Raw genomic sequence first — 13,802 nt, forward strand, 5'->3', positions numbered from 1 at the left:
ATGTGGTGCTAAGGATCTAACCCAGTGCCTCACACATGCTAGACAAGTGCTCTGCCACAGAGTTACAGCCCCAGCCCACACACCCATCCCTTTTTGTATTTTAAGAGTGGGTTTAACTAAGTTGTATAGGCTGGCCTCAAACCTGTGATCCTCCTGCCTCAGTCTTCCAAGTGGCTATCTTCCAGTAATTCTTGTCTATGTACAGGCTGAGCCTGTGCTTTCCTTCTGGATTCTTTGCAATTCTTTTCTTGCCTAAATGCCCTGGTTAGATAGGTGGCAAAAATAGGTACCCCGTGGTGTACATGTATATAGTCACAGCTTCTCAGGAAGTTGAGGTAGCAGGATGGCTTGTGTCTGGGTAACATAATGAGACACCACTGTGAAACAGAAACAAAAGCAGATATCCTTGTTCTGTTCCTCATGTTAGGGAAAACTGGTCTCGCACCATTGAGTCTGATGATAATCTGTGGGTTTTTCATAGATGACCTTTATCAGATTAAGAAAATTCCCTTCTGCTTTTGACCTGAAAGGGTGAGAGTGTTTGTCAAATACTTTTTCTGCATCTGCTGAGGGGACCATCTGATTTCCATTGTTTTATTTTTATTTTTTTAACATTTTTTGGCAGTAGTTGGAAACAATACCTTTATTTTATTTATTTTTTATGTGGTGCTAATGATCGAACCCAGGGCCTCGAATGTGCTAGACGAGCACTCTGCGCTGATCCACCATCCCAGCCCCTCTATTCTTTATTCTACTGATACAGTGTATGTTAATTTATTAAATCAGCCTCATTTGCTTATGGTACATAAATTGTCTTAAGTTGCTAAAATCAGTCTGCTAGTATTTTTTGAGAATTTTTGCATCTATTTTCATAAACAATATGGTAGTTTACAATGTTTCACTTGAAGCACACTATCACAAATATTAACAAAAGTTATTAACTACTTATTTAACATGTTAATACTTAGGGAAAACTCTACACTTAAAAGGTAACCACTGTCATTTATCAAAACCTACACCAATATACAAATATTGAACAGGGCTGGGTGGGAATAGAGCTCAACAGTAAGGCACTCGCCTAGCATGTGCAAGACCCTCAGTCCCATCCTCAGCACTGCAGGAGGAAAAAAGAAAGTTGCACAAATACTTAGGCAGAAATTTTGGGCAGGGGGGGGGGTTACTGGGAATCAAATTCAGAAATGCTTTACCACTGAGCCACATCCCCACCCCTTTTTTTTTTTTGAGACAGGGTCTCAGCCAAGCACGGTGGCGCACACCTGTAATCTCAGCAGCTTAAGAGGCTGGGACAGGAGGATCACCTTCTAAGCCAGCATCAGCAATTTAGTGAGGCCCTAAGCAACTCAGCAAGACCCTGTCTCTAAATAAATATATAAAAAGGGCTGGGGAATGTGGCTCAGTGGTTAATTGCCCCTGAGTTCAATTCCCAGTACCAAAAAAAGAAAGAGAGAGAGAAAGACAGGGTCTCCCTAAGTTGCTTAGGGCTTCATTAAATTGCTGAGGCTGGCCTTAAACTTGTGATCCTCTTACCTTAGCCTCCTAAGTCACTGTGATTACAAATGGGCACCACCATGCCCATCTACTTACACATAATTTATTTACACAAGGCTCTGCTTTCATATTCAAATTAGGCATGCTTACAATTAGTAACATATAAACTGTTATCTTCTAGTAATTCTTGTCTATATAAACATTAAGCCTCTAAAGATATTTCTCAAATGGACTCTGACCATTTAAGAGAAATCCTCAGTAGACACTTGCTAAGAAAAAAATCTGAATGAAATTCTTACTCCAAAGCCAGCATCAGCAACTCAGCAAGACCCTGTCTCTAAATAAAATATAAAAAGGGCTGGGGATGTGATTCAGTGGTTAAGCAGCGTTGGGTTCAATCCCTGGTACCCTCCCCCCCCCCAAAAAAAAGAGAAAAGGAATTAACTTTAGAAAGCAATTTTTAAGAAAAAGACACAACACCACATAAAACAATCTTTCCATTATTTCTGCCATGAAAAAAATCTCTTACCAATGTTCTCTCTGATTTTCTAACAAATGGAAATTTTTCCACCAGTATTGGCATAAGAAACCATGGTGTCCTATTAAAAAAAAAAAAAAAAATTCAATCAATCCATGTTAACTAAATTTTCTAGAAAGGAACATTTTTCCTCTAAGAGCAAATATAGATAGATCACAAGGGAAAAAAGAACCCCTATACCTCAAACAATTCAAAGTTAAAATGAATGCACAGTTTCAGAGAAAATCTAAATTAACTTGGGGAAAAATAAGCTTTACTAACTTTAACATCGATAGCAAATCAAAGGGAAAGCTTTTCCTCTATAAGTTTTAACAGAGCTTCAGTTTAAAAACCAAAATATTCCACGATATTTTTATATATTTATACACATATATCTATGTCTACCTATTTTATATATATATATGTATATATATAATATATATACACACACACTTTTCAAAAAGGGAAAATAAATCATCAACTTGCATATAAGTTAAACAATAAACCTACAGAGGAAACTAGAAGTCCACCCCTCCAAAAGAAACCCACAAACCTGCAAAGCTTTTCTTAGAACTGCAATTTTTATTCATAATGGCATGACACAAATACAGAGGTTTCTCATTGAAAATATTTGGATAGCACATCTGTTGAAGATAAAAGCAAAATTCCAACCACTATACAAAAATTGGGGGAGAATCTGCATAGAAGTTTTTAAAATAATTAGATAATGAATAGAAAACAGAAAAATCATTTTTTGCAAAAATGTGATTTCATCAACAAAATGCAAAACCACACCATACCACTTGAGTTTTGGTGCTAATTTGCATTTTGTAATTTCCTACTAATTGATTATAATTTTCTTTCTCTTTACAGCACTGCGGATTGGCCCAAGGGCCTTGCACATGCTAGGCAAGCACCCTGTTATTGAACTACGTCTCTGGTCTAACCATAATTTCTTAAGTATTAAACACTACTATTGAAAAACATACTCACGATGGGACATATCTTGCTATTATTTGCAAGGCTCTGTGACATGTGTCAAAATTTGCAGGAAGATCTAAAAGGAGAAAAGTCAAGAGCATGAACATCAACCCAATACTTAAAACTAGGAAGATGAAAGCACTTGCTAAGCAAAACTGAAGATCTTTTTTAAAAATTATTTATTTATTTATTTTTATGTGGTACTGAGGATCGAACCCAGTGCCTCATGCCTGCGAGGTAAGCGCTCAACCACTGAGCTACAACCCAGCCCCCAAACTGAAGATCTTATGAGATAAATTGTTTCAAGATTTTTCTCTACAACTCACTATCAATGAAGATTAAGTAGACTGTATCCCCAATAAATTTATGCCAACCAATTACATAGTAATGCTAAATGTATTAAATGTATCAAAAAGATTCTACCAAAGGTTATCATTTGTTGCCATCTACTTAATAGAACAGGTGCAAGCATATTCTATGACTGAGGGTATATTCTCTAAGAAGGCATTTTTTGCTTTAATCCTTTTTTTATACTTACTATCATCTTCATCATCAGAATCTGAAACATCTATGTCACCTTCCTTAATGATCACTCGGGCTTTTAAAAGAAAAAAAAAATATGTCATAGACTTAGACAATAATCAGCTATAACAAAAAAAAGCTGTTTCTCTATAGTCCAAACTAAGTACAATGATTATACTTACAACCAAAAGGAAAAAAAAAATAAGTAAAGCAACTTGACAGTTTTGTTTTGTTTTTGCAGTACTGGAAATTGAACCCAGGAGCACTCTACCAATAACCTATATCCCCAGACCTTTTTTATCTTGAGACAGGGTCTCATTAAGTTGCCTAGTTTGGCCTCAAACTTATGATCCTCCTGCCTCAGCCTCCAAAATCATTCGGTTTACAGGCATGTGCCACCTCACCCAGCTTAATCATTTTTTAATACCCTTATTTATTTATTTTTATGTGGTATTGAGGATCGAACCCAAGGCCTCGAGTGTACTAGGCGAGCACTCTACCGCTGAGCCACAACCCCAGCCCTGGATCATTTTTAAACAGCTACAAATTCCTAATCGAGTTCTAAGACTGTCAGTGATTCACTAAAGCAAATTTCAATTCAACAAAATCATAGCTCAACGTGAATCCAGATGCCTCCACAGGGAACAAATGATCAGAATGCTAACTTACACCCTGGAATCTTCCATGGTGAAAAAATGTCAGTATGAAAGGAGAATAAAATATTTTTATTAACAGGGTTTTTATTTTTTTAACCCACACACACACACAAACGTGTGCACACACTGCCTGCTTACTGCCTACAGGTGATATCCTATACTACCTCAGAACTGTCAGCAAGGCAGCCATCAGCAGATGTAACCCCTTGACCTTGGGCCAGAACTGTGGGCCAAAACAGAAAAAGAGAGGAAAGAAAGAAGGGAAGAAGGGAGAGAGAAGAAAAGAGTAACCACTTACGGGGTACAAAATGAGAAGCAATCATGCTGAGACATGGTCTGAGGAAGACTGTCTGTGCTGAAACAAGGTGACCAAGAAAAGCCAAATACTCCTCCACCACCGTCTGACTTCTATTCAACCAAGGCAATCTCTGGTGTTGGGTGAAGATAATGAAAACAGTTCACTGGTACTCACTATTTTCAAAGTAGTGAATCAATAAATAAAATAAATGGTAAACTTACCAAAAGAATGTTGATAAGCTGCTCAAAGTCTTTTGTCAAATACATGATAGAGGAGCGGAATTCCAGCAGCCAGTTAATAATCTGGTCATCCTTTAATGAAACAAAGAAAAGTATTTTCAAAATCACAAATCTTCTAAGTAACAGAAAATGTATCTACTTTGTATTGGTCAGTTGTTGATAACATTTCAATTAGTGACTGAAGAGCTGAGCACGGTGGTGCATGCCTGTACTGCCATCGACTCAGAAGGCTGAGACAGGAGGATTGCAAGTTCAAGGCTAGCATGGGCAACTCAGTGAGATCCTATCTCAAATTTTAAAAGGCTGGGGGTGTAGCTCAGGCCCTAGTATGCACAGGAATTGGATTTAATTCCAGTATAGTAAAATATAAAAAAATAATATTTAAACTAGGTGAAAAAAGGTCACAAATTTGCAATTAAGCCAAAATTTGTATATCAAAACAGATTTTAAAAAATCACAATAAACCTTACTGTTCTAAAAAAAGGTATTAGAGGGCTGGGGCTCAGTCTCAGCAGTAGCACACTTGCCTGGCATGTGTGAGGCACTGGGTTTAATTCTCAGCAACACATATAAATAAATAAAGGTCTATCAACAACTAAAAAAAATATTTAAAAAAAGAAAAGGTAGTAGAGTAACTCTAAAATACAGGAGAACTAAATTTAATACTTCACCTTGAACATTGTTTGCCCTTTACCAGTGAAAGCACTTCAAATGCTGACATCTGGGACATTTTTAAATTGTGGAATTTTATCAGATTTAAATGCTAGAAGACCACAAAGGACCAATATCTACCTCTATTCCTCTATCTAAGCTGACTGTAAAGTATGTGGATAGTAGGGATGAGCTCATTTACTACAGTCATCATCAAATAACTTTTTCTAAATCCATTAGGCTGGCTTTAAAAATGCATTGGAACGTGTTTGTACAAATAAAGGTTCCATTCCACTTTGCCAATAAAACATTTTTCAGGTAATAAAATTACTGTTCAAAATAATTTTTAGCAACAAGGGAAAAAAAAAAAAAGAACACCCACCCATGTTTAACAGCTAAATGATCAGATTATAGAAAATAGGACTATTTTTGTTGGTGGTGCTGCTGCTGCGGCTGGAACACTTGTGCATATTAAGCATGCAGTTTTCCATCGAGCCACACTCCCAGCTCCCGAAAGACATTATTTATATTTATACATATATAACATGCAGAGGGAAAAATTATAAGGTAAAGCCCCAATTTGTTAAAGAAAATAATTAATACTTATTAAGACTCAATAGAAGAAATAGGAGTACCATCTAATGAGAAACAGACGTGGTGCTTGACATTGTAAATATATCTTTTTCTAATTCTAAAAACTCAGCAAGATGATTATTTAGTCCCATATTACAGTAGAGGAATCTGAGATTAACAGAGATTGATAAGCAACTTACCCAACCATGAAGTCGATAAAAAACCAGGTCAAACTTGCCTGCTGAGGTCAAATCTAGCTCAGCCCACACTTCCATGGTACCTTTCTCCATCAATCAAAAGTACTGCCACTTTCCCCCCACTTTCATCCAATTACTTAGTGCTTTCTATGCTATGAACATGTGATACCAAGCATTTGAGCATTTTCTCAAAATGAGAAAATTTCCTCATTTCCTCAAATAACTTGGCAGGAAAATTAAGTAAATCACAACTCACATTGTGATAATTTTTATAATATAACACAACTACTGTGAATAACACTAATGGCAGCTCACTGAGACCAGAGACATAGAGAAGACAAGCCAGGATGTGTGCAAAGATGAATAAATTCAACATACAGTACCACAAAAAAAATAAACACAAATACTGAACAGAGGGGCTACCTCTCAGTGGTAGAGCACTTGCCTAGCATATATACAGCAACTGCAACCCAGCAATGAAAAGGTAAATAAATAAATACATAAATATCTATCCTACTCCTTTCCACCAAAAAAAGTGCAAAGATTAGGCATCGTGACGCACACCTGAATCCCAGCAACTCTGGAGGATGAGAAAGGAGGATTCCAAATCTGAGACCAGCCTGGGCAACTTAGTGAGAACTTGGGTCAAAAGTTAAAATGCTTGGAGGTGTAACTGAATGGTAAAGTACCCCTGAGTGAAATCCTCAGTACTAGAGGGGAATAAGGTACAAGGACTAGAGATATAGCTCAATGGTAGAGCACTTGCCTAGAATGCATGAGATCCTGAGTTCAATCCCTGGCACTGCAAAAAAAAATTAAAAGTAAAAATAAAAAATAAAAAATAAATCATTCAGACTTTAGTGCTTTCACAGTAAACCTTTAGAAGCAAACAACTTGGAACACTCTGCTGAAGTAGCAGACACACAAGGGGTATATCAAGAATCTGCTGATATAAAGCACAGTGGAAAATACACACACACACACACACACACACACACACAAGTTGACCCTCTGTATGTTTGAAAAGAGAAAGTGAGGCTTCAGTTGTCTTTAAATGGTAACACTTTTTGAGGGTAATATTCCTTACAAAGGGAAAAGCATGTTTTCAAAAAACTGAAGTGTTTCAGTATGGCTAAAGAACATGGTGAGCAAGCCAAAAGATAAACCGAGAATCAGAAAAAGCTCCAGTCAGGAAGCCAACAATTCAACTGAGTCTGTCTGACAGAGTGAATAGTTTTGTAGATCACAATAATGGTGTTGATAACAACAGTAAACACTAATACTGCACTTACTGTGTACAAGGCAGTGTTCTAAGACTTTAATTAACTCATTACAACAACCTCATGAAATAGGGACTACTTCTGATTCCCATTTTATGGATGAGGACACTGAAGCAAAGAGCAGTAACTTGCCCTTGATCACACAGCTAGTAAGTGAGGCAAGCCAGAGCCTGCTCAAATGAAGCAGATAGAGAGGAGCTCTTCCAGAAAAGTCACATGAAAAGGTACAAAAATTAAAGCAGCAACCTCAGGGAATAAAGCTTCTCGTGAAACTGCACACAGAAAAATGTTGGAGGCTGTGCCAAGAAGTTGGCCCTTTATTCTTCCATAGCCTTGAAGTTCTTTAGAAAGGGGAATGACAACGTAAACATGTGCTCTGGAGAGAAGAATCAGGCTTCACTACTAAGGATAAATCTAGGGGGAAGAGGGATACACAGGAAATAGGACCTAGAGACCACTAAAAGGTAACAGGAAAGGGGCTGGGGATGTGGCTCAAGTGGTAGTGCGCTCGCCTGGCATGCGTGCGGCACGGGTTCGATCCTCAGCACCACATACCAACAAAGATGTTGTGTCCGCCGAGAACTAAAAAATAAATATTTTAAAAAAAAATTCTTATAAAAGGTAACAGGAAAAATCCAGGTGAAAGAATACCAACAAAATAGAAGATCTGATTTTTTTTTTTTTATTGATATGAGGGGTGAGAAAGTTCAGAAAGACTCCACAGTTCCTAGTTCAAGAACTGGGTAAGCAATAAACAGTAAAGCATTAAGAGTCAGTCAGCGTGGTGGGCTGGGATTATGGCTTGGCATTAGAGCTTTCACTTAGCACGTTCGAGGCCATGTGTTGAATCCTCAGCACCACTGAATGAATGAATGAATGAATGAATGGATGGATGGATGGATGGTATTGTGTCCATGTACAACTAAAATATTTTTTTAAAAAAGTCGGTGTGGTGATATACACCTGTAATCCCAGCAGCTCCAAAGGCTGAGGCAGGAGGATTCCAAGTTCAAAGCCAGCCTCAGCAATTCAGTAAGGCCCTAAGCCATTTAGTAAGACCCTGCCTCAAAATAAGAAACTTATAAAGGGCTGAGGATGCACCCTTAGATGTAATCCCTGTTTTTTTTTTAAAAAAAAAAAAAACAGTTAGTTTGGTGGTGACACCTATAACTTCAGTGAATCCAGAAGCTGAGACAGGAAGACCACACATTCATGGCCAGCAAGACCCTATCTCAAAATGTAAAAAAGCATTAAGAGGAGTTGAATATTTAGCTCAGTAGCAGAGCACTTGCCTAACATGCATAACGCCCTTAGTTTGGTCCCTGGCAAGGAAAAAGAAAAAATAAAATAGCTTTGGGGTGATGAAGTTCATCAGTAAGCACCCCTGCCTGCAGTACTGGGGGTGGGGAGGGAGGGTGGCTACAGAAGAGCAGGTTTGGGAGGGAGATGAGTTTAACTTGCTAATTTGGAGTACCTATAACAATTCTGAGTAAATATATGCAACATATAGTTAAGAAACAAGTCTGGAGCCTGAAAGAGCATTATGAGCTACAGAAACAAATTTTGGGGAGCTACCAGGACACCGATTCCAAAGCCATGAGGCATAAGGCAACCAAACAGGAAGAGTGTGCAGTGAGAAAAGGGAGGGAGTTTGGAAATTCAATCAACACCAAAGTTAACAAGCTGTCAAAAGAGTGACCTGAGGGCTGAGTTTGTGGCTCAGAGGTATAGCACTCGCCTGGATTTGATCCTCATAAAAATAATAAATAAAGGTATTGTGTCCAACTACAACTACAAACTATATACACACATACACACACACACACACACACATATATATATATGAAAAAAAGAGTGAATTGAGCTAAGTGATCAGAATAGAGGAGCTACACAGGTACTGAAGGTCAGTTGTTGAGAAGTGGACACCCAACAGTGCCAACTCTATGAAGAATTAGTGTGAGGCTTTAAATTAGCACAGTTAAGAAATCATTGGTAACCTCTGTCAGGGTAATTACACCAGTGATAATAGTGGATTGAAATGTAAATGAGAAACGAGGAAGCACAGGTTGTCAACAGGAACCAAACAACAGCTAACAATTATATTATAAATTCCGTACTTTGGGTCTGAGGCTGTTGTACGTGTTTCTTGTATATTAACTCATTGAATACTCTTTTAAAACCTCCATGTTGAAAAAAACCTCTATTATTATCCTGATTTTTCAGTATATCTGTCATCCACCAGCTAGATGCCAACAACACCCTTCTCTCCCAATTATGACAACCACAAATGTCTCCAATCTTTGCTAAATTGTCCTTTGGGTGGTCAAACTGTCAAGCCTAGTTGAGAACTACTGGGTTAAAGTAAGATGGGATTATAGAGAAGTTTTGAGGACAGAATAGTACCAAAAGTACAAATTAATGCCTGTCAAAGTGGCAATGACTTTGCTATTGGCCAAAGAAAAGTTACCTTTATGTTTGGATCTGACAGCTGGTTCTTCAACAACTCAAAGTCATTTGTTTCACCCTAAAGGAGAAAGGGAAAAAAATTCATTATACTCATGGTTTCTTGTAAAATAGAACTTTTACCTATACCTTAACATGAGATGGACTGCAAAAAAATAGACCTTATAACTTTCACATCCCTTGTTACTATAAAATCACGACTTCAAAAATTTGAAAACTCGGGGCTGGGGTTGTGGCTCAGTGGAAGAGTACTTGCCTAGCAAGTGTGAGGCACTCAGTTCAATCCCCAGCACCATGTGAAAAAAACTAAATAAACAAAATAAAGGTATTATGTCCATCTACAACCAAAAATATTTTAAAAAATTGTTTTTGGAAAATCTCATGTTAGTGGGAAAGGGGGATCAGAAAAAAGCAAATGACAAGCAATTCAGAAGCCATTCCTATTTAGCTACACTTTGTACTGACATTTGAATATTACGGTTGATATTCTTGAGAATTCTCAAAATAAAGGGGGGAGAAGCACTACACTGATCTAACACAAAGGGAACTAAGACAGTAAACATTCAAATGTATGGATATTATATATAAATTTACAGTCATTTATGTTTTGTTTCTACTGTGGAGACCTTGTAGAATAACCTGTAAACTAACATAAAAACACCAACTGTTTATAACACTGAGGCAGGAGGATAGAAAGATGGTAGCCAGGACAATGTAGTTAGACCCTGTCTCAAAATAAAAAATGAAATGGCTGGGGATGTAGCGTAGTGATAGAGCACTTGCCCAGCATTCACGAGGCCCTGGGTTAAAACTCTAATACTGGTAAAGGGGCTAGGGAGATAGCTCATTGGTAAAGCACCTGCCTAGCACGCATGAGATGATGAGATCAATCCCCATCACCACGTAAAAAATAAACAACAATAAAAATGATATTTAAAAAAAAAAACACAATTAATTTAAAAAATAATTCTGGTAAAGAAAAGTTAACACAAAAACAAAACTATCTATTTGGTTTATTGTTCCAAAATAGTGCTTAGGTAATTAATTTCTTTTTTTTTTTTCTTTTTTTAAAGAGAGAGTGAGAAAGAGAGGGGGACAGAGAGAGAGAGAGAATTTTAACATTTATTTATTTTTTCTTAGTTCTCGGTGGACACAACATCTTCATTTGTATGTGGTGCTGAGGATCGAACCCGGGCCGCACACTCGCTAGGCCAGCGCACTACTGCTTGAGCCACATCCCCAGCCCAGGTAATTAATTTCTTAAGAAATAAAATGTTCTAACACTTATAAATGTTTGCAAGAAATACTAGTATAGCATTGATGAGGTAATTAATTTCTTAAGAAATAAAATGTTCTAACCTTTACAAATGTTTGCAAGAAATACTAGTACAGCATTTGAAACTTTAAAACCTCAGCAAAGATTTTATTACTCTAATTTTGAGAAGCATCATACATATTATTAAATATTTGATTGCAATATTGGTACCTAAAATTCATTTTTAAATGTCTAGAGGGTTTTTCCTTTATTGGCACTGGAGATTGAACCCAGGGCATTGTTCATGCTAAGCATTTGCTCTAATACTGAGCTACATCCCCATCCTTACATTGGTCTTTAGTTTTAAAGCTATTGCTTTATTTGTGACCAACAAAATCAAACCTCACATGTCATCTCCTCTTACCTTTTTGTATTTCAGCAACACTTCTGAAACCGTTCCACCAAACCGAACAGTTTTTCTTGGAGGAGAATTGAAGAAATCATTCTCTAATGCAAGCATATCTGAAATCCTGTAGAATCAAGATTACCAAACTACTAAATTCATAACACAGAAAAATAAAAATTATAATAGGCACAGCTAGAGATGCAACTTAACAGTAGCCCAGCATACATGAGTCCCTGAGTTAGATACCCAGCACTGTTAAAAAAATAATAATAATAGCCATCATTTACTGAGCCAACAACCTTTTCTTGCAAGACTATGCTAAGGTTTCTTAAATGATCTCCACTTTTATTCCCCAAAAAAACCATTCTTCACTCAGTGAAAATGGTCTTCCTGCTGCACTTGGAATAAGAATCCAAATTCCTACAATAATCCTACAAGATCAAATATCAATCTGGCCCCTGCCTACCTCTCTGACCTCATCTTCAACCACTTGTTTTACTGTAGGCATAGCGTCTTTTCTGTTCTTCCAACCTGTCAAGCTGGTTCCATTTCACTTGCTATTCACTACATCAGAAACACTTGTCATTCAAGCTGCAGTTCAAATGCTGGAGGCCTTCCCCATCAGAACTCTAATGTACCCTACCTCTCCCTTATACCTCCCATTCCCGTTGTACTTCTTCACAACATTGATCACCATCTGAAATCATCTCACTCATTTATTTACTGGCCTATTTACTGTCCCACTGGCACACTGTAAACACTATTGAGAGCAAGAACTTTAGTCTCTGGATATCCATTGTTTCCAGTGTCAGCACAGTTTAAGTCTGCACTCAATAAATGATGGTGAGAGGGTGCCAGTGGTGCACAGTTGTAATCCCATACTCTAGGCGGACCCAAGGAAGATGGCAAGTTGTCGCCCAGCCTGGGCAATTTAGCAAGACCTTGTCTCAAAAAATAAGAAGGGCTGAAGTTTTAGTTCAATAGTAGAGCACGCCTGGGTTCAATACCAGTGCTACAAATAATTACATAAATATGAATATTAGGATACATGTTTTACAAGGTTTGCTTATTTAAACAGAGCGGGGGGGGGGGCACAGCATTCTACTCACTCTGAAGTTAAACCCCAGGTGTTTTACAGGGGTTAAGGACTTTTATAAAGTCTAGCAAAATAAAAATGTTAACATACATAGGTGTGTTGAAACATTTCAAATCAATTTTTAGGATCTGTCATCAGTGACAGCATTCAGCTGAAAACCCATCACCTAGAAAACGCTTGAGGGAAGAGGTCAGAAGCAAAGGCAGTGTCTAGGCCTGGGACCCACTGAGGGAGCCCAGAGGAATGAATGAGGGATACCGGGCTAGAGAATGGACTCGTTTGTCCCTCCCATCTCCATTACCCACGAGGCGGGAATGCGCTCACTTTTCGCGGACCTGAAATGATCCTATATCCCTGCTCCCACCCCGCTCCATTAGCCTCTTCCCAGATCCTTTCGGATCTGCTCCCCCAACCCAGGTGCCGAGCTTTGGTCCCACAGTCACAGGCGCAAGCGGCCCGAATCTTACCCAGTCCGTGTCGTGACCGCTGAGGCTGAAGCGGCTCCCTCCCCCGGCAACCGCGTGTGAAGTAGCTGGGCCGCCATCACCAGCAACTTGCGCGACTGCTGCGCTTCGCCCGGAAATCGTGCTCTTTCCAGGCACCTCTCCTCCGCTGAGCCTCCGTCCCGGAAGTCGCTCTGGCGAGCGGCGGCTTTCGACCAATCAGAGCCCCTATGTGGGGAAAGCATAGTGTTGCCGCCGAGCTAGAGCGCCGCCGCCCCGCCCGAGGCCCCTCCTTCTCCTCGGAGGACTTTCTCTGCCCCAGCGTTGTGGGCGTGTTCCCGGCCTCTTAGCTCAGGGCAGAAAGGAAACCCGGAGGGCCGCCTCTGCAGGGATCTGAGGACCCCAGAAAAAGTGCCGAGACATCCAAAGGGGCGCTAAGCCGTGGCTGAGCTCCCCTGAGTATTAATTTTGCGGAGTCAGAACCTCCGTCAATTAAACAGAAGAAACTGCGGCCCTGTAATTAACCCAGACCCCGCAGAGGAAGGGGATTGGAACCCTACCGCGAGTCCCTATGGGCGCCCAGAGGAGGAACGCAGTCATCCAGACCCACCGAGCCCGGAGAGGCTTTTCCACGCAAAGGGAACCGCAGAGGCCGAGGCCTGCGGACTGCCCTTCCCCGCAGGACCTAAGAGGGGGAAAGAAGGACTTTGGGAAAC

At 39.2% G+C, this 13,802-nt stretch overlaps 1 protein-coding gene across 2 annotated transcripts in view; it reads right to left on the minus strand.

The window, feature by feature from the left end:
• Rrn3 (RNA polymerase I transcription factor RRN3) overlaps positions 1–13,288 on the minus strand; it is a 33,499-nt gene extending 20,211 nt beyond the window's left edge. Inside the window, exons 1-8 of one of the 2 annotated variants that reach the window (XM_078024323.1) lie at positions 13,111–13,288; positions 11,566–11,620; positions 9,891–9,947; positions 4,705–4,794; positions 4,484–4,613; positions 3,546–3,605; positions 3,020–3,083; positions 2,039–2,108 (exon numbers count right to left, since the gene is read on the minus strand). In XM_078024323.1, the coding sequence (XP_077880449.1) occupies positions 2,039–2,108; positions 3,020–3,083; positions 3,546–3,605; positions 4,484–4,613; positions 4,705–4,794; positions 9,891–9,947; positions 11,566–11,620; positions 13,111–13,187 (603 nt within the window). In that variant the 5' untranslated portion in view covers positions 13,188–13,288. Of the gene's footprint in view, positions 1–2,038; positions 2,109–3,019; positions 3,084–3,545; positions 3,606–4,483; positions 4,614–4,704; positions 4,795–9,890; positions 9,948–11,565; positions 11,672–13,110 lie in introns of both variants that reach the window. The other variant, XM_005323689.5, reaches the window with a different exon arrangement.
• Between the last annotated feature and the right edge of the window lie 514 nt (positions 13,289–13,802).

This window comes from Ictidomys tridecemlineatus, chromosome 10, assembly GCF_052094955.1.
Source record: "Ictidomys tridecemlineatus isolate mIctTri1 chromosome 10, mIctTri1.hap1, whole genome shotgun sequence".
NCBI classification, from domain to species: domain Eukaryota; kingdom Metazoa; phylum Chordata; class Mammalia; order Rodentia; family Sciuridae; genus Ictidomys; species Ictidomys tridecemlineatus.